This window comes from Poromitra crassiceps (genome assembly GCF_964638095.1).
Source record: "Poromitra crassiceps genome assembly, chromosome: 1".
Lineage (NCBI taxonomy): Eukaryota > Metazoa > Chordata > Actinopteri > Beryciformes > Melamphaidae > Poromitra > Poromitra crassiceps.
Window position 1 is genome coordinate 30,318,286 of NC_139623.1, and position 24,476 is coordinate 30,342,761.

Here is a 24,476-nt window from a genome sequence, read left to right on the forward strand (position 1 = left end):
AGCTTCGTAGTACAGGCTACTGAAGTCTACAAACAGTATCCTGGCGTAGTTTCCTGGGAAGTCCAGGTGCACGAGGAAGTGGAGGGCCATGTTTACAGCATCGGCTACAGACCTGTTGGCTCTGTAGGCAAAATGCAGGGGGCCCCCGGCCATGGCGTGGGTCAGTGATGTTTTTGAGGTGTGACAGGCAGCACATGGCGAAGGCGCTCAAACAAGTTAATCACCACAGAGGTCAGGGTGACGGGTCTGTAGTCGCTATATCCTGTGGTCCTTGGCTTTTTGGGGACGGGAATGATGGTGGAGGTCTTGAAGCAGGCTGGAATGTTGAGATCAAAATCAAATCAAAATCAAATTAAAAATGTGTTGCTTGATGGCCTGATCCATCAGAGCTGCTGGTCAGATTTCAGATTTGTAGAGCAGGGATAGCTAATACATGCATACCAAAGCTTCATGGTATGACTGAGCTAAACTGTCAGTAATAGCACTCCCTTCTGGCCAGTTTGGTTCATATTCAGAGGGACCACGGATGTGCAGTCCTTTATGCATGTGTGAAATGGCATGTCTAAACAGTGCAGTAGGCACACAGTTTCAACCCAGCTACCAAAAAACAAACAAACAAACAAACAAACAAACATGAAAGTCATGTCAAATCAAAATGGGAATTTTCTGTTTTAGAGGCTGACTTTTTGGTGGGACAGAAAAGCTCAATGTTTACTCAGTAGGCCTATAATGTAGAGATTGATCTGTTTCACCTTTGTGTTTGCAGTGTTTACTTTTCTCCAGACAGTGCATGCCAGTATAATGCTACACGCACTCTGTATGATAAGTGGAGGGTGTGAGACTCCTCTGTATCATCTAACACTGAATCTGTCAAGTGAAAGGAAAACACTTAGTTGAAGTTATCTGTCAAAACCAACATCTGGAAATTGATTTTGAGGAAAGGGTTTAATATCAGATAACATGGCTCAATGTTCCAAAATGGAATTAGAATCAGAAAAGATTGGTCGAGCCAGTAATCTCATTTCCAGCTGCACAAGAGAGAACAAAACAACAGAGAAAACACAGAGTAGAATATGAGAGAACAAAACAACAGAGAAAACAGATAGAATATATATATACAACAGAGGTCACTTATCACAGATAAGAGATTAATTATCTATTATATATATATATATATATATATATATATATATATATATATATATATATATATATATATATATATATATATATAATAGATATATGTTGTAACGAATCAGGTATTCGTCCAAGGAACCAGGAGACTTGAAGTTGGTACAGGGCTTTTATTCTGTGGCTTCACATCAGCTCCTAGCGGTAGCTTCACTGCTAGCTACACACACGTCCAGTCAGCTCTCTCTCTCATGCTTGACTGCCCATGCATAGATATATATAAAGGCTAGATGGCTTAAGGCGGAGTCACCAGCGTCGTTGAACGGCCGCCATCTTGCTACAGTGCCTTTCTGGTACGTTCTATGGTAGCTGGTGACCTGCACAGACAAAAATACTCATAACTCGCTGAAATCTTGACGGATTTACAAACGGTTTGGTTTATTACAAGCATATTCCGTTCCCGAGATACGACCAAAACAAAAAAAAACCCCACTAAAAACACTATTTTTTTGATGGGCTCCAAATTACACCAAAATTAAACCGAAGCATCTATGCCATGAGAGGGATTCAGGCACAAAGTTTCATGCAGTTTCATCCATTTCCCTAGGAGTTATGATCATCTGATGTTGCCATACTAACCCAACAACAGATGCTCATAACTCCTAGTAGCTCCCTGTAGCAAGATGGCCGTCATGCGACGACGTCGCTCTCCATTGGCCGGCAGCGCGGGTAAGCTATCTAGCCTTTATATATATCTATGTGCCCATGCCTCCTCCAGGATGGTCACATACACACCGTTCCCCCCAGGAACAACCCCCACACATCAGTTCCTAGCTAAACACGGAAACACCCCAATACACGTCAAACCCCGGATCGCTACATTACCTCCTCCCTTCCTAGCCAGCTCCCATGCTGGCACCCACAACCCACACATATCCCCCTGTACCAAAACACACCAACATTGTTCCCATCACCACATCAATTCTATTTCCCAACAAATTCCCACGACATTTCAATTCCCCACAATTAGTCCCTTCTTTTTCCAACACCCCCGTCATAATGTCCAGTTTGCATTAGATTCAAGATTCAAGATTCAAGTTTATTATTTGTCCCCGAAGGGCAATTTGTGTGCAGCAGACATAAAAAGCATAGCGAATACATGAAAAAACAGAACATGAACAAATTAAAACAAACATGGAGCATGGCAGCAGTTTTCCAGCAGAAAAAGGATCAAGTAAACACAGGATAAAATAAAATAAAAACAAAAATAAAAACACACCTCAAAGGATCTGTACGATGTACTTAAAAGTAGTAAAGACACGTACAATGTACTTAAAAGTAGTAAGAGACACGTGCATGAACTTAAAAGTAATAAGAGTCCAGGACTATTTGAGCTCACATAAATAGGTAGGTAAAAAATAAATAAAGATATTAGGCACTCCATAATGGCTAGTTTGCATTAGGCACTCCTTAATGTCTGGTTTTCCATTATTTCCTTTCTTTTTCACACCATTCAAATTCAACCCACATTTCCCATTCAACAATAACCCCCACATTTCCAATTAAACACAAGCCCCAACATTACATTATTTTCTTTTTTCTTTCCCCTTCATTTCTACCACCACCGTTTCCATCCCCCCTCTGTGCCCCACAGTCATCACACGCCCTGCAGTAGCTCCGCATGTCCTCTTTTTGTTTGCCCCAGTAGTAATGTTCACGAACACGGCGGAGTGTCTCTTCAGGCCCGAAATGACCGGATCCAGGGCCCTTGTGCGCCCCCCTCAGTGCCAATTCTCGCAGGTAACGGGGTACAACCCACTGGAACCCCTTTTTTCCGTGCCCTGTCTTCGCCAACATCCCCTCATCCAGACGCAGGTCTGAAAACATGGCCCACAGTCCCTTCGTGGCACCGGAAAACATGCAAATGTCCTCCACAGGGGGCCAGCGTCCGGCCGCCACCCACGTGATCCCCGGGCCGATATCCGCGTCCTCCGCCTGTCTGCGTATCCACTCACCCCTTGTGACATCCGTGATGTCCCTGTCCTCGTCTGTCGGCTCCACCTCTTGCACTCGCTCGTCCTCCCGTCCCGCTCCCCCAGGGGGCGGCGTGTTGAGGGCAGCAGGGCGGACACCACCGGCGTCGATCTCCACCTCGGCTTTCTGCAGTGCAACCGTGGGGGGTGTGTAGCGGCTAGGCTGGGCCGGTTCCCCCGGCGGTAACCCCCCAGGCTCACCCGGAGACACGAGCGTCGCTCTCCCGACTGCAACAGCATTGCAGGTGATGTCTCTCGCTTCCCTCTGGCTGTTCAGCACGATCCCCGCTCTCCTGATTGTCTCGTCACTGATGATGATGTCCCCCTCTACCGGCTGGTATGCAGAGCAGCTAGCCTGGGCCGGCTCAAACGTCACTCTCCTGCCCTGAATAACCGGCTCTGCACTGCTCCGCTGCTCCGCTGCCTGTTGCTCCGGCTGCATGTCTCCCCCATTCCCCAAAGTCCCAGTGCACTCTCTGGCTAAGTGCTCAGGCGAACGGCACGTCCAACAGAGTCTCACCTGCCTGCCGCCTGCACGTCTCTCTTCTCCCGCTGTCCCCCGGTCTCCGACAGCCTCTTGACACTCCCTGGCCAGGTGTCCCATCGTTCCACATAACCAGCAGGCTCCCGGCCTTTCCCAGTGCCATCGCGCCGCGTACCTGGTCTTTCCCCCGGGACCGCTGCGACACCACCTCGCTAGATGGCCCGGTTTCCCGCATGTCCAACACAGTCTCTTTTGCGGCTCCTCCGGCCGTTCTCCCCGCTGCATTACCTCTGCGCTCATCAAATCCACACGCTGCCCGACTTCCCGCAGCGCCCGCATCACCTCCACTGCCCAGGCAGGAGTCGCTTACACCAGCCGTCTGACTTCTTTCAACACACGGGCTTCCATGCCCGCCAGCATCGAGCTGATTTTCGTCGACAGCACCGAGCTGATCCCCGTCGTCAGCTCCTCTTTCCTCCCGTTCCCTGACGGCCATTCTCCGCCGCGCACCATTGCACGTGGTCTTAGCAGCTAGCAGTTAGCAGTTAGCACCCCTGGTAGCTAACCTACTACCGCTAGGTCTTGAGCCCAAAAGCCGTATCACACACAGTCTATTTTGCCGTTCCTTCTCTCACCCTCTCCCCTCTCGGCCGTCGCAGAGGGATATCGATCCCACCTCTAGACACCAGTGTAACGAATCAGGTATTCGTAGGTATTCAGGTATTCGTCCAAGGAACCAGGAGACTTGAAGTTGGTACAGGGCTTTTATTCTGTGGCTTCACATCAGCTCCTAGCGGTAGCTTCGCTGCTAGCTACACACACGTCCAGTCAGCTCTCTCTCTCATGCTTGACTGCCCATGCCTCCTCCAGGATGGTCACATACACACCGTTCCCCCCAGGAACAACCCCCACACATCAGTTCCTAGCTAAACACGGAAACACCCCAATACACGCCAAACCCCGGATCGCTACAATATATATATATATATATATATATATTAGAAGAAAGTAGTGCCCTGTGCACAGCTGTGCTGCTAGTCCCGGGTGCAGCTGGAGCAGGAACAGCAGAAATAGCAGTAGTAAGGAAATCCAGCACACACCAGGTTGTCAGAATAGACTTCTTTTATTTAAGTTACATAGATATGGCGAACTAATATTCGCCATATCTATGCAACTTAAATAAAAGAAGTCTATTCTGACAACCTGGTGTGCGCTGGATTTCCTTACTACTGCTATATATATATATATATATATATATAATTAATTTTAACTAATTTCATTTAACTATGGGTGTTTTATTGAAAATAGTTCCTCCTGTAAAATTGACCCAGCCAGCACAAGGTGATGCAATGTGGCAGTGGGTCACACTATTGTGCTTTTCAGCAGATGAACACACACACACACACACACACACACACACACACACACACCCATGCTACGTCCTGCCAATTCACACACACATGCTACGTCCTGCCAATGAAGCTCCCCGCTGTCGGGTGAAAAGAAGCGGCTGGCAAATGCACATGTATCGGAGGAAGCATATGTGTGTCTACGGCTCTCCCCAGATGGGCAGAGGGGGTGGGGCAGCGGCCAGGGCAGCAGGGGGAATTGGCCAAGTACAATTGTGGAGAAAATTGGGGGAAATCAGTAAAAATAAAAATAATAATAAAAAGTTCTGAGTTCTGAAACAGAAAATGTACACACATCCCCACAAAATCCAACGTTGTGCTCTCATAGTTATTACCTCTGTCTTTGTTTCCCAAGTCTTTACTATGAATGGATGCATTCATGTTCTGTGCCGTGTTAAGCTCTTTCTACGTTAAGCCTTTAACTATTATATATCCCATGAGTGAAAAAGGGCTACGTGTTTCAAATGTTTTGCACACAAAGATAATCCTTGAAATGAACCATAACATTAACATTGGTAGACGTACACTAACTGTAACTTCGAAATATGGGGGTAGAGACAGTTTTAATTTCCACAATTAAAATTAGCATTATATTGAACGTAGCAAATTAATTACTTTTTTCTTTTTCTGACAAACTTACATGTTGCAGGATTAAACTATTGAGTGTGTTCAGGTTTTAGATGTCTGAGTGATTTCACCCTCATTTTCACTCTCCAACTCCAAGCTCTCCCTCTCTCTGTTTCTCCCCCTCTGTGTCACTGTCTGTCACTTTCTCCCTCCCTCCCTCACCCATGGCCTTGTTGCCCTGGCAACAGTAGGCCTACATTCAGCCAGTCAAAGACATCTGACCACACACATACAAAAGGGTGCACACACACACACACACACACACACCCTTTTCTCTCACGGATTAGCATTAGCTACTTAGGTATGTGTGCCTAGACTTGTTGTGTGTCACGCTGGCGGTGATATTACCAGGTAAACACCAAAAGACCACTGCAGTGTGTGACAGCTTTCTGTTTGTGGCATTATAATCTCTAACTTTATACAGCCTGTCGTCCGCTGGTGGGCTATTTGCATTATAATGATATACTTTGATGCCTCTTCCTGGTGTGGTGTGGTGTACTATGTACGCAGAGCAATGCATATCCAAAGCTTCTGTGTATCCTCTGTAGATGGGCAAGAAGTTTTAGAGATGAAGAATTGGTCATCAGCTGAATTGGAGAATGGCTGAAATGTTCATAGATTGACTGTTTACAGGGTTTGTCCTCAGCTAGTGCCACTGTTCCTCCGTTGGCTTTCTATTGACCCATTTCACAGCAACCGTTTTGAGGTGGTAAGCAGGAAGTAAAGCAGGTGTAATCAATGATGGTTCAATTCCATTTAGGTGTTCCAGTGCCAGGGCCCTCATTAATGTTATTGATTACACCTGCTTTACCACCTCAACAAGGTTGTTGTGAAATGGGCCTATAGCCAGGAACAACGTGGCTCACTCAGGAGTCCAAGCACATAGTGCTGGGACCTTGTTGTATTTGCTGGAATTATTCTGCTTCTTTCTTTCTGTCTTTCTTTCCTGCTGTCTTTCTTTCTTGTTTCTTTCTTTCCTGCTTTCTGTTTTTCTTTCTTTCTGTCTTTCTTTCTTGCTTTCCTGCTTTCTGTCTTTCTTTTTCTTTCTTAATTTCTTTCTTTCTTTCTTTCTTTCTTTCTTTCTTTTGCTTTCTTCCTTCCTTCTTTCTTTCAGTCTACTCTACGACACAGGCTTCAGAAGTTTCGATTCCCCCCTGAGTGACTGTTGGCACTGAGGGTATGTTCTCCTCATGCCTTCGGTGCCTGGTGCCCAGGTGGGTTATCTCCTGAAAAGGGCCTTTCTGTATGAGCATGTTCTCCCCATGCTCACTTGGCGTAGGGCTGGACGATATGGTTTAATATAATTGTATTCATACCTCATTGAGTTTTTAAGTAAAATTTGCTTATCATCATCAATTCAGACAGCAGAAATGTGACATGTCACGATATAAAAATATCTAAATATCATCACAATAAATTATGATTCCACCGAAATGATGATAAATGTTAATATTGAATTATCGTCCAGCCCTAACTTTGCGTTTCCTCCATATAACATTGATAAGAACCCAATGACATGAAAGGAAGTTGGTCCCCGGGTGCTGGGAAGCTGCCCAAAGCATCTCACCTGCCCCGTGGAGGAACTAAGATGGGCGGAAAGTATAGAACAAATTGCTCTGCACCATCAAAATGTGTGTGCGTGCATGTGTCGGCTACCGTGTGCATGTGAATACAGCAATCTGCTCTTGGCTGATCTTGGTTACCTGTGATGTCATACTGTGCTCTACTGTATGAACTACAAACTCTTGACCAGAAATGTAAAATGTTGCTTGTCCCCTTTGTCATAGCAGCAGAGCAGCAGACACCTGCGTCAGTACGATGGCCAGTTCAGAGGAGGACGTGATCGAGCCAGTGACTCAGAGCTCCACGTCCCAAAACCTGGGCAGAAGGTTCTTCTCACACGACAACCGCGATCTGAGTGGAGATGAGATAGATGGCCTCATGGTCAGCAGTGGTGAGGAAAAGCAGTTCCTCAGCCATCCATTCAGTAACGGCATTAGACAAGATTCAGTGAACAATTCTAATCTTCTACCTCACAGAGAGCCGTCCTTTCTCGGTGGTGCATCATCTTCAGGATGTGAAAGAGGCTGGTATTCCTTTCCTAATGCCTGGTGTCCCTGTCTCCTGCAAAGTGGACAACACAGAGAAAATTTTTACCACTCGTGCAAAGGTATGCAATCTCTCTTTCCCAGTCTACATGGCAAAAATGTATCCGCTGAAATGTATGTAGTTGTTAAAAATAGGCACCAATACACATTCGGACGATTATTCAATGTTTGACATTTTGGCTCCATACTTGTATTACACTTGATGATTCAATATTGATTATGAAGTGCACATTATCATCTTTAATGTTTTTTTTATCCATGTCAGGATGGTTCCTTCTGGGCATCTGGGTAGTGTCGAGGTAAAAGCACTCGCCTACCATCGCGGAGATCCGGGTTCAATTCCCGGCAGGGGTAGTTCCAGCTTGGTCAGACGTTGCTACAGACACAATTGGCCGTGTCTGCGGGTGGGAAGGCGGTGGGGGATGAGTCCTGGTCACAGCATTAGCGCCTCCTCTGGTCGGTCGGGGTGCCTGTTCATGGGGGAGGGGAACTGGGGGGAATAGCGTGATCCTCCCACGTGCTATGTCCTTGCGGTGAAATTCCTCGCTGTCAGGTGAAAAGATGCGGCTGGTGACTGGCAGTGCACATGTATCGAAGGAAGCATGTGCTAGTCTAAGTGAGTACTGGTCATTTAGTTGTACCTCGTCCACGCACAAATTCCATGATGAGAACCGTGCTGTACAGAGGTTCTGCTGCCTGGAACATGCTCCCTGCGGACATGAGACAGATCAAAAATAGGTTTTCCTTCAAAAAGTCACTAAAACAAATCTTGAATCCACAATAACCATTTCGTTGTTTTAGTTTATACCTTGTTTTTACGTCAGGTGGGGTGTGTGTGACAATTAAGGATTTGTTTCCATTATAGTTATAGCTCCTGCCTTTTGTTTTGTTTGTTTTATCTGCAGAGTCACTTTATTTGTGCTCAAATTCATATATTTTCTAGTTTTTATTATGTGATTTCAAAACTGTATGTGATTGTTTTTATTGCTTGTGATTGTTTTTATTGCTTGTGTGGACCCCAGTAAGACTAGCAACCACTTTGTGGAAGCTAATGGGGATCCGAATAAAGAATAAAGAATAGTCTACAGCTCTCTCCAGATTGGCAGAGGGGGGTGGAGCAATGACCGGGACAGCAGTACAATTGAGGAAAAAATGGAAGAAAAATCAGGGTCGGATTGATTAAAAAAAAGGAAAAGTATGCTTCCTTCTATGCAGTGACTTGTGGAAGTCCACAAAGACCCTGAAATTAAAGCTGACTTTGCTTTAAACCACCTTATATGTTGGTACATCCAAAGTAATCAGTATTGATGAATTACTGATGCAGTTCTGCTTCTGGTTGAAGAGTCAGCTGTCCCTTAAGCCAGTTAGTGTTGATACAACTGGCTGTCTGAACTGCTGAGCGGGTTGTTTCACATCACAAGTGTCAGTTGTTGTATTAGCCTATTGTTTCGGTTTAGAGCAGTGATCCTCACTATTTCCTCCATGAGAGCCACACTAGCCGGTCAAAGTCAAGAGGAGAGCCACTTTTACCGCAAAACCACACAGTAAGCGTTTGATTTAGTTTTTCGTTTATTCAATGATAAAACCAATGATAAAAAATTTAGAACCAATGATAAAAATGTTAGAAACAATTATAAAAATCATAAAAACATTCAGACCGACTTTATAATTTTTTTTTAATATATATATATATATATACAGTATATATATATACAGTATATATATATATATATATATATATATATATAGTGTATAGTTTGTATATATATATATATATATGATATAAAAAACATTAAAAAGTGATGAAAACTTTCACACCGACTTGATTAAAAAAATATATATGAAAACATCCTGATGTCCAGCCTGTCTCTCTGGGATGCAGCTCCACACACCTCCAGCTCAGTAAACAGCCTGTGCTTTCCTGGTCTCCACACCCAGCTCAGTAGGCTAAACCAGGGGTTCCCAACCTTTTTTGTGCCAAGGACCGGTAGATAGATGGAAAAAAAAGTTGCGGACTGGTTGTCAATTATTTTATTTTTTTTTTATTTTTTTTATAAACATACGCTATAATATTATAGGCTGTGTGTGGTAGTTGAAACATGTTATGTTTGTAGTTTGTAAAAAAATATATATATATATATTGTTTTTTTTTGGGACCGGGCTCGAAAGAGTCTAGAGCCGCCATCGAGGATCTAGGGTTTTGAGGGAGGTTGGAAATTACTGGGTGAGTTGTTTTGGGCTTGGTGCAAGTCCTAGTGCAGGTGCAGTGTCAGGGCAGTGTAGGTGAGTATAGGGTGTGTTGAGAATAGGAAGTGCCAAAGAGATGCCAAAATTTAGTGTTGAGCCTCCTAGAGGTATTATTATTTCATAAAACATCTGAGATGGGAGGTTCCCACTTGATGACAACCAATGACATACTCGTGTTCACCCAGTCATCTGTCCTTGAGCATTACTTTTCCATATTTACTAGAAAATAATACTTTAAAAAATATTCCTAGGAAAACTGTTCTGGTAAGGAGTGTGGTAAGGAGGTTTGGGTTCAACTCAATGGTATGCTGGTTAGGGTAAAGGTGCACATCGAAGTTTAAGTCTAATCTTTTATTGGGTGTGATAAGGAGTCTGGTTACAATCAGATGTACAAAATGAAGGTAAGGCAAGGAGTGTGTCATCCAAGTGTGTGCTTTTCTTTGACACAGGCACGTGCAGAGGAGAGGAGAGGCGGAGGGTGTTCAAGCACCTGCCCCTTTGCTCCTTTATGTCCAAAAGTGCCCTTTTCCTCCACGGTCAACATTACTGTCTTTCAGAGGCTGTAGGCTCATTTCTAAAGCTAGAGTGAAGGTCCTGATATCATCTGAAACTAGAAGAACTGGTACCAAAATGTAAATGGTAAATGGCCTGCATTTATATAGCGCTTTTATCCAAAGCACTTTACAATCAGTAGGTACATTCACCCATTCATACACCAATGGTGGCAAGCTGCCACGCAGGGTGCTGGCACATCATCAGGAGCTATTTGGGGTTCAGTATCTTGCCCAAGGACACTTCGACATGCAGACTGGAGGAGCCGGGAATCGAACCACCGACCTCTTTCATCCAAAGCGATTAGTGACGACCCGCTCTACCTCCTGAGCTACAGCCGCCCCATCATGCTAGCCCAAATTCAGGCTAAATTTTGCAAGGGAAAAACTGGCATGGCCATTTTCAAAGGGGTCCCTTGACCTCTAACCTCAAGATATCTGAATGAGAATGGATTCTATGGGTGCCCACGAGTCTCCCATTTACAGACCTGCCCACTTTTTGCTAATCTCATGCAGTTCTTTTGCAAAAACCATGCAGTTTTTTGCATGCAGTATAAATGTGTTATTTTCCCCTATTCTATTTGAATATTTCTACATACTGGGGTCCCTATACAGCAGTGATACTCAACTTGCGGCCCGGGGGCCAGATGCGGCCCGCGATAGGGTGCAGAGTGGCCCCCTGACCATTTTCTAATTCACAATTAGAAATAAAGTTTGACTGAGCTAAATTGTCAAATACCGCTGTCTGCTCACCACCCAGGCACTTATATGTACTTAACTAACATAACCTAACTAACTTAAACTATCTGTGTGCACACAATTGTCAGACTAAACTCTGGCTGACACCCCAAAAACCTACAATCCGCTACAGAAAAATGTATATTAATGTTTCTTTATTAACTGGCCCCTGGCCTCCTATCATTTTACAAAAGTGGCCCCCGGGCAAAGCAAGTTGAGTATCCCTGCTATACAGTCTTGGAATTACATAGTATCCATTTCATTGTAGTGAGACAATCTTTCGAAACTTGACATCACTGTATAAAATGACTTATTGTGACATCTAGCATAATCACAGCCTCATGAAACTTTACAACCACAACCTAGAGATCTATAGGCATTCAGTGGATGTATGGCTTGTGGGTATGTTGACAATAAGAGAGTTTCTGAGCAATTTCCAGAACAGAAGTAATCGCCACCCAATCGCAGATAAATTGCAATTCTTACAGAAATCTCCAAATGTATTTTTTTGATACCAAATCACAGTATGAGTTTTCTATGGTCTTCCGATAATATACAGTCAATGGGTGTTCCTCAAGGTCGTGGTGTCTTAGCGGCCGTGTCCACAGGAAGTGTTTAATTGAGCTGCCAGTGCCTTTCTGCAATTCATTCTCGATGGTAAGGACGCGCTAGGAGCTTCCCAGCAGCACACCTGGCATTTAAGTGCTTTCGATGCCTGGTGTTTTTGGGCGCTCTGGGTGCCTCAAGCAGAGAAAATGAAACTTTTGGAGAGGTGCCCTGCTCATCTATGTCACTTTTTTTGACAGCAACAAATAAGCACTCTGCGTGCACTGTATGTGTGCACTTTGGAAGCGCTCTGGACATTATTTCCGAAGCAAGCACTCTGACCTGAAGAAAACACTCCCTGACGACACGGCCCCTTATTTGCTGACCCCCCCCCCCCCCCCAATTCTCGAGTGGTCAAAATGGTTAAATCTTGCTGCAACAATTTATGAGACATAAATGAACATGGTGATGACATTGGCCATCATATAAGTTCCAGTTCATAATGTTCTAAGCACTTATACACTCTAAACTTTCAACATTTGAATAGTTGCCTAACCAGGACACAATGTTTATTACAGATTTATGACTTGAAAAGACTTGACAGTGCTGAGCTCTTCCACTCCCACTTACCACTTCTATGTGGCATATACTGTTGAGTTGACCTGCTATCTCACCCTTGAAGATCCCCTGCCCCCCTAAAAAAGAAAATGTGTGTGGTAGGGAGTAGAAGAGGTCAAAGGAATTATTCTAAAGAATATACAGTATGATTGTAATCTTTTCTTCATAGTTGATGTTGAATAACTTGATGATATGGCAATGATTGAGATAATGACCATGTGCAAACTAAGGCCATGTTCACATTACAGGCAAATCTGATTTGCTGATAAAGTCATTAATCATCATTATCTTGATTGGTTTCCCAAATCTGATTTGGGAGTGTATCCGCACTGCCACAAATCTGATTCTCAAGTCAGATCTGTGTGTCCAGACCTAAACAGCCTATCTGCATGGGTTGCTATGGTAACGACGTGGGCGTCAGTAAATACGTACGTTGGTGACGTGGTTTTCCTGCACAGAAGCATTTGATGACGAGTTGCGAGTGACGTTCAAATCAGATTTGGTGGATCTGCGCGTCCGCACTGAAGTCACATCAGTCGAAAGCAGATTGGAAACTACCTCCATATGTGGTTTGGGACAAGTGACACAAATCAGACTTGGAGCGTCCAGACTCATAAAACCAATCTGGATAAAGTCAATAGGTCACTAAAGTTCACAAATCAGATTTGGCCTCCTAGTCTGAACATGGCCTAAGTGAAGTGGTGTGAAAGCATGTGAATTAAGCGTTACACTTTTATGGGTACTCAAAAATATGTTTGCAAGTTTGGCAAATCTGCATGTGCCCCCTTTTAACATTGAGCACCTGCCCTTCTAAAGGTCTCTGCACGGCCCTGCTTACGCACACAGAAGGATTGGGCAAACCAAGGCAGCATGGTAACTCTACCAAGGAACAAAGTGAAAGAGGGCTTAGGGTGTAAAATACAACAGGGATGAGGGCTGGGTCTAATCAGTCTGGGATTGTTGGCAGGTGTGCATGAAATGATTGAACTGGGTGAAAGGTCATAGGTGAGCAAGTGGAGAATCATGGGAGATGGAGCCCAGGAAGTCCACTATTTTCTACAATACATATTCAGTAGTTACTAGGAGCTATGATGTTTTAGATCAGTCACTTTCCTGGTTTTACTGGTTGTAAAGGGGACAATGATTTGTCATTTAATTCTATTTGGCTATTGATTTATACATAAATATCAACTATGTCATTTATTAGTCTCTACTGGCACTCTCACCAGTAAGCTAAGTACTCTAACAATAATAATAACTCTAATAAGTTCTGTAACTTTTTTGTGTTATCCTTGATGTTCTTTTAATTGTGCATGTATTCTGGTGTTGCAACCATGGAAGTGTCCTTTTAATTTGAATTGTCAAACAAGTAAACTAAACTAAACTAAACCTTAACCTTAAAATGACTAGTCCCATATGATTCAGTGACATATCTGCTTAGTTTACAAGTTGTAAAAACAGGAGACACCTTAAAAAGCTACATTTACTAGTACTAGTAACTGCTGAATAAGTATTATGGTGCATTTTGACCGCATAGTATCGCCTCTACTCTAGAGGTCTACTCTACTCTAGAGTCTACTCTACTCTACATTGAGTCTACTCTTCTCTACTCTACTCTAGAGTCTACTCTACTCTACATTGAGTCTACTCTACTCTACTCTAGAGTCTACTCTACTCTACTCTAGACTTTACTCTACATTGAGTCTATTCTACTCTACTCTAGAGTAGAGTACTCTACTCGCTTTTGGTAATGCGGCTTTAGATAGTCACTGTAAGGTATAAGGCTAGTAGTGGTATAAGCTAATTAACATACAATTTCATTCAGTAAATGCAATTATTTTGTGTGGCTTTCTTCAAGCTTTGATTTCTGAGATGTATACTAGTGTGTTTATGTCCATGGTGATAATGATAATAATATGTGTGTGCAGGTGCGTGTGGGCACCCTGTACACTGTGCACCTGACACACGGCCAGTTCAACTGGACGGTGAAGAGGAAGTACAAGCACTTCCAGGAACTCCATCGAGACCTGTACAAGCACAAGATGATGCTGCAGTTCCTGCCTCTAGGAAGGTAGGCCCACCACTCTGTTCAGCTTAATCATGCAAATCACGCTGTTTCTGTGTGGCAGGACATTTGTTTCATGGGGAGGGACGCAATTGAAATGGGTGCAGCGGCTTGTTGTGATCTCTCATCTAGGTAAGCACTATGCATTTTGAATATTCAAATCCCTCCCGTAGATTTGCAAAGGAGAGGCAGCAGCTGAGGGCCATGTCTGAGGAAATGCCCAGCCTTGCCGGGACTGAACGGACCAGAAGGACCTCCAGCAAAATGGTATCAAGCAAATCAGACACACATATCAGAATCAGAATCAGAATCAGTTTTATTGCCACAGTATGCAAGTTACATACGAGGAATTTGTCTTAGTGTCTGTATCCAGCGTAGTGGTCACATCAATATACAGAGATAAGAAGTAGGAAGATAACTAAAGACAATCACAAAGTTGCAAGTGCAATCAAATCGAGTAAATATATACAATATGTACATGAGTGGTGAAGTGTTCTGTGGATAATAAATATGAATTTACGTTGAATTTACATGAGATTTACAGACTCAGTTAAATAGGCGTTAAATAGGCAGTGGATTTACATGAATTTACAGTCTGAGTTAAATAAGAGTTTACATTGAATGTACATGAAATTTACAGGCTAAGTTAAATAGGCATTAAATGTGCAGGGAATTTACATGAATTTACAGTCCCAGTTAAACATACATATACATATACATATACATACATACATATACATACTAGAAGCCCCTTCAACACACAATACATACAAATGTGTCTTGTTACAAAATATATTACAATTATACTTTTTGTGCTCTGAATTACCAAATGGTAACAGGATTTTAGAATATTTATTTATTTTGTTCTGCATTCTTAAAGTGATAATATGACAGATTTCAGTTTTGTTCTCTTGGGTGACACCTATTGGCAATTAGTGGTAATTGCAGGTGACATCTAAACAGTGTTATCCACCTTATTTTTGGCGGCCATTTTTGCCTGATCTGCCTGATGGGTGCTTCTTCCGGTGTAATAGACTATTTTAACTTGACAAAAAAAACGTCTATGAGGATTTTACAGCCGTTCGGGTGCTGGGATAATGTAATGCATTATGGGTAGTCGGCTACTGTAGCTAATGCTAGCGGCTAGCGTTAGTTACTTTACATGGCAGTAAAACGCCACTGAATGACCAAATTGATTTAACTTTTAACCATTTCAAGTAACACTGTTTCCATACGGACCGCCAGCGTCGGTTAGTTGTTTATAACGTGACTATATTTATAACTTTTATAACGTGCTCCAGCTTCCGGTTTATAATTCGGTATTGCAGCATAGGTCTGCAGCCGAGTATAACAAAGGAAATGGCAAGCTGCAATAATAAGTCACGTTAAACCAGACCTTGTACCCACAATTATTTTTTACAGTAGGTAGGGCATTCAAAAATAAGGTGGATAGACTCTTTTCACAGTGGCCATTTTGTGTCCCAAATGCAGGATAAACACAGGGGTACCAAAACATTAATTAGGGTTTCCAACTTCCAGTCCATTTTGGTGTTCCAGTGCTGTGGCCCTAATTAGTGAGTTGGTTGCACCTGTGTTTATCCTGCCTTTTAGACACAAAATGGCAGCTGTGAAAAGTGTCTATTATGTGACATTACTCAGTTTGTTCGGCCATAGTAACCACCCGTAATGCTAGCAGAGACTGGAAAAAGTAGCTTGTTATCCTACTTCACACAAGACTTGTCAGGAACCTACAGTAACCTACAGAGTGAGTCTATTGTGTTAGCTCCGCCCACCCTGTGTCACCACAGACACCAAGGGCCCTATCTTCCCAAAAGCGCTAATTTAGCGTTTGCGCTCGTTTAACGCTGTGCACAATGCAAATTGGGGGCGGACACAAGCGCATGCCTGTGATAATTGTACTGGGCATAGGCTGCCACATGCCAAAGCAGGCGTTTCACCGCTAAAATGTTGGGAAGATGGCATTATCCTATCATCAGCAGAGCGCAATTACTTTGCGCTAAGAGCTTTGAAAAGGACCGCTTACGCGCAAATACCTCACTGCGCTGGGAGCACACTGTAATCTCTGTGCAGCGCAGCGCAGTACAAAGTAGAATTCCTTTTGGATATGTCATTATGCACAGCCTTGCCATGCCAAGACATCAAATTATGCTGCTAAAATTGGGTATTAGCAGATAATTCAGTGAGCTAATCAACTATAACTCACTGAGAAACTTTTATCACATCGCAAAGAGGGAAATTAATTGAGAAAACTTGTTGGACAATGGACATAGGCTATTTACCTTCATAACCCGGAGGGTCGTTGGCACCACAGACAATCTGTCAATAAGCTCTCTCTGTCCTCGCACGAGTGAGTACACTCTAGTGAGGTCTCCAGACCAAATTTCAAGCAGAAGGCCACACATGCATAACCTGATCACCCCGTGACGTCAGTCAAGTTCTAGTATGACGTGGTCACTCAAAGTCCAAGTATGACGTCTGCAATGACGTCAGTTCATTCTCATATATATAGCAAGGGTTCTACGTCACCTCTCTCTCTCTGGCCGATCATAGCAGCAGCTAGCTTCACGGCAGTCCATCTCCCCTGAAGCCGTCCTCTGAAGCGTTGTTTTGCCCCACCCACCTCCCCAGTCCGCCACCAATGAGTCTTGACTCCTGTAGGATCCCCCACGGGGGGGGGGGATCTCCTAGCCTATGCAGATGCCCTCCTCTTGCCTCAAGAGCAGCGCCACTGGCCAATGGAGTCATGCGCCAAAGTATTTGCCATGCATGCCGATTGCTAAATAAAGTTTGTTAAATCCTACCAACTGGCCTCTCATGATTGAATTACGCATGGAGAGAATTACAGCATATTGCATGCCTCACGCAAACAGCCATTGCAAGACGGGAATCTGATTGGTTTTGATTGACGTAATGCCCAGCATTGCCTGGCCACGCCTGTGAATAATTCTGGTAGTTAAGACCGCCCAAATCCCGTTTGCTCAGGCATTTTGAGGCGCAGATGATTTTGGCACAGCTCTAATTTGCGTCTGCGACACCTGCCGTGAACGTTTCCGCATCCCCGCCGAGAATTGCATCCCCAACATATTTCTGGGCTGTTTTAACTTAGAAATCAGGGAGGTCACGTCTACCGGACAATTATATCACTTTTAAACAGTTACATTTCTGTATAAATCTTTACAATATGCTCCCGTGAGGTGGGGATGCTGCCGGCGCTGGGGTGCAAAACTCGGCATAACACCTGGACACTGGCGCAAGGACTGCTATCTTCCCAGCCTTAAGGCATGCGCAAACAGGTGCGCAAGCGTTAATAGGGGATAGCGCCTGTCGGAAGATAGGGCCCCAAGTTTATAAATGCTGCAATACTGAAAATGCAAAGGCTTCCATTAATGGGCCATAGGCTCAATCACCATTGTGTTAAGTCACTATCAGATAGATAGTGACTTAACAGACATTTTATTTAGATGAAAATCTTCTGTATTATCACTTTAACAAAATACATCGACAGTATATGACATTTAAATATTTAGATGTAGAAAGCTAATATATATATGTATGTATGTATGTATGTGTGTGCATATATATATATATGAAATGCCACATTCTTCTGTTAAAATACTGACCTTATGATTGTTTTCACACCTGAAAATAAAAATGCCAAAACAACATTAATTCAATGGGTCCTATCTTACACACGACACAAAACAGTGCGAAGCACAACGCAAGTGTCATTACTAGTTTCCGACGCAGCTGTCATTTTCACACCCAGCCACTGCTGCCCGCATTGTTTAAATAGTCAATGTACTTCCGCTCATCTTTGTGCCCATGGGCATGTGTTGGTCTTACAATTAGGTGTGGTCAGGCGCATTGTTGGCGCATTGCTATCTTGAGGCAGCGGAAAGCGTTTGTGCCATTGACCAACAAAAACCCGGTCTAAAGTCTGACACAGTATCTTCCTGCTATTTAAAGGGCGCATTATTCAGATAGTAAGTTTTGCCCCTGTCTCCCTCTCCCTCGCATTCTCTCAAACACACACACACACACACACACACAAACTTACCTTGCAAAATAGAAAAGACATTTTCAGAATTCTAAAAAACAAATATTGTACCAAAGAAGAAGGGGGTGGGCAAACACAATTTTCAAGGGCATATTAGTGGTACAAGGGCATATTAGTAGACAAATGTGAAGTCTCTCCCTCTCTTCTGCAGTCTTCCACTGACCCACTCAGCACCATCAAAACTCCATGTGAAGTAATTTGACATATATGATTTCATACCTTTAGAACATGGACGTGGACATGAAACGTGAGATATTATGTCTGTGGATATGCTGAAAGATTAATTGAACAATATTGTGCTTCTGTATTTCAAAAGGATTTAATGGACAGAGCTTATTATATATCTACAAATATGTCACATTTAGCAAATGTTATCCATACTGGTTATTTCCTATGATTTAACGCTATACAGTGGTGTAGTCTACGTGATAAGCAGGTATACGCAGTAATCACGGTATACCCCCGCAAAGAAGCTCCAGGATTTCCGTATACCCACTTAAAAATGTGCGCAAGGATACGTAACAATATAGTTTTGTGGCAAGAACTTTCACTTTAGTGATTTTGTGTCACTGCATTAAAATAAGTTGTGCAGGGGAAGACATCTCCTCTATTCACACTTCTATTCATAAAATTCACCCTGTGTACTCAGTCTGTTACAAAGCATGGAATATGGTAGCTTCCCATATAGGAGGGGCTTTGAGTTTGGCCTGGCTGTGACCTAGACCAGATGTCACCAACCAACCAACACAGTTGCTTGACATCATTTCTCCAGCTCAACAGTAAATACTGTGAAGTAGTCACACACATCCACAAACCTTCAAGGCAGGTGCTGGACCAAAAGCAGATGGCATAAAAGAAAGAAAGAAACATCCCAACGTGGCATTTCAAGCTCCTACTCTTTTTCAGAATAGCAGAGTAGCAGCTCAAAATGTCACATCCTGCTCTTAACACATTAAGTGCCAGAGACGACCTAACTCGTCTTACATAATCCAGCGCTTAAGTGCCAAGGACGAGCTAACTCGTCTTACATAAACATTTTTTTTTTTTTGACGGTGGTACATCAATCAACAACTTTTACATCTTCGAGATCACTATTGGAGCAAGATAATGTGTATAATCTATTTTACCGACCCACTAAGTGTTGACAGTGCTCCCCCAGACGACCGAAATCAAAGAAAAAACTGCCGCGGGACCAAGCCGTTCAAGGAAATGCCGTGGCGATTTCACAGTAATCCATTCAAGACTTGTCTTGCCTGAGAGCGGCCGCGCACCGGCAGCAGCACACAGAGAGCGGAGAGCGATTTGCAAAATAGATCATAGGTGAAACACACTTTGAAACACCTCAGAAAGGCCAGAATCAACATCTGCCCATCGCCCACGCATTCCCCGGCCCATCTTGACTCGCACAAGGAGCGTCTGCACGCAGGCAAGCAGGCAGGCAGGCACACAGGCAGGCAGCAGCAAAAGCGCTTCTGACACGCCCGCTGTACAGCCAGGAGGACACAAGACACACGGAGGGAGGAGTTTGAATGAGAGGGGTGTTTCCTGTTGTTATGGAGGAAATTACTGTTCAAAACTATTGTTTAGAATGTCTGACGGTCTTACTGATGCCAAAAATGAATGGTTAAAGTGACTGTTTCACAAAAAGCCATTTATCTCTGAATAAATTTCCAGACGCTGAAACCATGCTGTACTCAACGGCTAATATCTACATAACTACTAACTCTGCAAACTAACTCTTTTAGACAGAGAAAGCACACATTCTATTAGTTATTTTTAGATGATTGGTGTTCATGAATTCTTAACAGAAAAGAATCCTCGTCTGTTTCTAAAATGAGCCAGAATCGTCAAAAACACCCCTGGCACAACTTACCTACAGGAATGAAAACATGGCTGGCATTCAATGTGTTAAGAAGGAGTAGTAGCTCAAAACATCACATACTGCTCTTCACATACTGCTCTTCAGACGTAGAGTAGCAGCTCAAAACGTCACATACTGCTCTTCAGAAGTAGAGTAGTAGCTCAAAACGTCACATACTGCTCTTCAGAAGTAGAGTATTAGCTCAAAACGTCACATACTGCTCTTCAGAAGTAGAGTAGTAGCTCAAAACGTCACATACTGCTCTTCAGAAGTAGAGTATTAGCTCAAAACGTCACATACTGCTCTTCAGAAGTAGAGTAGTAGCTCAAAACGTCACATACTGCTCTTCAGAAGTAGAGTATTAGCTCAAAACGTCACATACTGCTCTTCAGAAGTAGAGTAGTAGCTCAAAACATCACATACTGCTCTTCAGAAGTAGAGTAGTAGCTCAAAACATCACATACTGCTCTTCAGAAGTAGAGTAGTAGCTCAAAACGTCACATACTGCTCTTCAGAAGTAGAGTATTAGCTCAAAACGTCACATACTGCTCTTCAGAAGTAGAGTAGTAGCTCAAAACATCACATACTGCTCTTCAGAAGTAGAGTAGTAGCTCAAAACGTCACATACTGCTCTTCAGAAGTAGAGTAGTAGCTCAAAACATCACATACTGCTCTTCAGAAGTAGAGTAGTAGCTCAAAACGTCACATACTGCTCTTCAGAAGTAGAGTAGTAGCTCAAAACATCACATACTGCTCTTCAGAAGTAGAGTAGTAGCTCAAAACGTCACATCCTGCTCTTCAGAAGTAGAGTAGCAGCTCAAAACATCACATACTGCTCTTCAGAAGGAGTAGTAGCTCAAAACGTAACATACTGCTCTTCAGAAGTAGAGTAGTAGCTCAAAACGTCACATACTGCTCTTCAGAAGGAGAGTAGTAGCTCGAAAATGTCATGTTGGGATGTTTAATTAAATGAGCTAAAGGGAGCTACAGTGTGCAGACTTTCTTTTATCCTGGCTTGACAGTTAACATTATACAGGGTTGCTGTTTCTTGACTTAACCCAAGAGGTTAGGTGGTGTGGAAATGGAGGAAATTTGTTTTATATCACTTTTGTATCAAACAAATGAAACACATAAACAAATCTCACTCCTAGCTGAAGTCAAAACTTGGCAGCCTATGGGTTCCCCCACCTGCCAATCCCACTTTAACCCCGAGTGCAATAAAGTAGGCTACAGCAGTGTATCACTGTAAGGTAGGCTGTAGGAAACATAGGCTACAGCAGTGTATCACTGTAAGGTAGGCTGTAGGAAACATAGGCTACAGCAGTGTATCACTGTAAGGTAGGCTGTAGGAAACATAGGCTACAGCAGTGTATCACTGTAAGGTAGGCTGTAGGAAACATAGGCTACAGCAGTGTATCACTGTAAGGTAGGCTGTAGGAAACATAGGCTACAGCAGTGTATCACTGTAAGGTAGGCTGTAGGAAACATAGGCTACAGCAGTGTATCACTGTAAGGTAGGCTGTAGGAAACAAGAGCTGAGCGTTGCATAATGGCACATTCCAAGGTGTAAATTCACAATGATTGAAAGAGCCTGTCATGGGTTTTTTTACACCCTATAGTCTGTTATTGTTTTATAATTTAATTGCTCAGTTCTTTATGCCATTTTGATGCTCAAGCACATTTGGCAATGTGCCTGTAATATTTAAAATGAAGTAATGGCTACGCCTCCGTTTCCCTGTACAAATATAGTATTTTAGAAATTCGTACACAGATGCTGATTTTGTTGAGATGTTTTTTTTCAAAGATGACGTGTTGAGGTAGGCTGTGGTGTTTTTCCCTATAGGCTACATTAGGTTACTGATGCCGTCTGCTGGTCTTTGCTTGGCTGCAGAAGCCTGTACTCCAGACAAATCTGATGTGATCCACCTTTGTGATGTGCCAAAGTGCAAGCGCCCCTGGTTTTTAAAGGGAATGAGAGATGGCACTCTAATTGGTTGAGTTCATGGTATGCCCAAACACATCTATGATTAATTAAGGGACTTCGTACCACCACTTTGCGCCCAGATTGTGCGCCGTGTAACTAGCAATTTAGATTTGGGCATGCCCTAAATGCAATTGTGCCATGCGCTTTAGACCTTGTGCTATGGATCGTGTAAATAGGGCCCAATGTGTCACATTGTAATGAATTTCTGTATATTTAGTGGAAATAGCTAATAACACTAACTGAGGCCCCCATATTATATTCGCAGTCTCAATGACACAGTTAGTAAGATAACTTATTGACTTTACTTGACTTCACTTTGAGAGTGAGTTATCGAGCACCGCTCTCTGGGGTGCAGTTGATGTGTTGATGTAGCCACTCATGATATACTTTGCGTAAAACTGCAGTATAAAGATAAATAACATCGTATCCAGGCCTGGGTTCTGCGAAATGAGGTATAAAATTACAGTTATAAAAGTGTATACAATTACAAGAAAACCAAGTCATTAAACATGTTTTCTTATATAGCCATGATCTACCAACTGAGCAAATATTATCTGATTTTATGCAAACCCAATGATGTTTCAAGTCCTCTGTAAGTTTTTAGCTATTTTTGCAACTACTACGCTTGTCGCTTAATGCACTTTTTATGCTCTTTATCAAAGTTCAGTTGTGATGCTTAAATGTCTATTTTATCCTCTTCTTTTATTCTTTTATTTTCTTGTGTCATCCATTTTATGTGAATCACTTTGAATTGCCTCTGTGTATGAAATGTGCTATACAAATAAACTTAACTTGACGTGACTTCCCCAGACAAACTCAATTTAACAAAACTTTTGTCTTTGTTTCACTCTCTGACTGCTTTATATGTCTAATCATTTGATGAGTCTCACATTTTCTCATCTGCTCTCCCTATTGCAGAAATACCTTGAAGAGTACCTAAATGGTCTGTTGGAAAACGCCTTCTGTCGGAATGACCACAGCATGGTGACAGACACACACACACACACACACACACACACACACACACACACACACACACACACAAACACACACACAAACACAAATTGGTTTGTCATGCAGTAATGTGGCGCTGTCTCTTTTCTGTCATTTTCAGAGGGAATTCCTTTCTGTCAGTGCTCTCTCCTTCATCACGGATCTTGGACCCAAAGGCTTGTAAGCACAATAAGAGACAAAAAGAGACTATCTGTGAGTGAGTGAGCGAGTGAGCGAGTGAGTGAGTGAGTGAGTGAGTGAGTGAGTGACAGACAATGGAGTGGGTGAATGAGTCACTGTATGAGAGAAAGTTAATGCGTGTGTCACTTTGTCTCAGGGAGGGACCCATCTTCAAAAGGTCAGGAGGTCACCGCATCCAAGGTCTGAACTGCATCGGCCACCATCAGTTCTGCTTTCGCTGGTCCCGCCGCTGGCTGGTGGTCAAAGACTCCTTCCTGCTCTATCTGAACCGAGACAACGGAGTCGTCTCCTTCGTTTTGCTGTACGACCCCGAGTTCAAAGTTCGAGTGGGCCGTGCGTACACAGACACCAAATATGGAGTCTGCATCGAGAACTTCACTCGGTAAGTCAGCTGGGCGTTAGCATATATACTGAAATCACTAGCAACATGTTTGATAGTTTGATGCCATACCTTTTATGAGAAATGTGCTCGCCATCAGCATTAGAGTGAGACGTGTTACCTGTAAAGCATACAAACTTGTGCCTGCCTACATATAAATAGCGACCTTTTCCCAAAATACTGCTGGTTCTGTACTGTTGGTATTAGGTATCTGATGCTTGCAGTGCGCTATAGGGGCAGAAATTGACGCACGTCAAATGACGAGCGTCAGGTTTCGCTCCCTGTGCGTTTGGGGCTTTAAAGAACTATAGCCCTTTTGTACTTCATCTACCCATTTAGTTGTATTAGCTCAAACATGTACTGTTGACTATGTCAGAATAATTTAGAACTAAGTGTAGTTACCATTGAGACCAATTGAAATGT

The 24,476-nt window shown here is 43.1% G+C and overlaps 1 protein-coding gene across 3 annotated transcripts in view; it reads left to right on the plus strand.

Annotated features, from left to right (window-relative positions):
* The window catches only part of pld2 (phospholipase D2), a 48,393-nt gene that overhangs the window by 4,310 nt on the left and 19,607 nt on the right, over positions 1 to 24,476 (plus strand). The window contains exons 2-9 of one of the 3 annotated variants that reach the window (XM_083639936.1): positions 7,475 to 7,638; positions 7,724 to 7,854; positions 13,309 to 13,365; positions 14,421 to 14,563; positions 14,731 to 14,824; positions 23,399 to 23,464; positions 23,595 to 23,653; positions 23,811 to 24,056. In XM_083639936.1, the coding sequence (XP_083496062.1) occupies positions 7,503 to 7,638; positions 7,724 to 7,854; positions 13,309 to 13,365; positions 14,421 to 14,563; positions 14,731 to 14,824; positions 23,399 to 23,464; positions 23,595 to 23,653; positions 23,811 to 24,056 (932 nt within the window). In that variant the 5' untranslated portion in view covers positions 7,475 to 7,502. Of the gene's footprint in view, positions 1 to 7,471; positions 7,639 to 7,723; positions 7,855 to 13,308; positions 13,366 to 14,420; positions 14,564 to 14,730; positions 14,825 to 23,398; positions 23,465 to 23,594; positions 23,654 to 23,810; positions 24,057 to 24,476 lie in introns of all 3 variants that reach the window. The other 2 variants (XM_083639937.1, XM_083639938.1) reach the window with 2 other exon arrangements.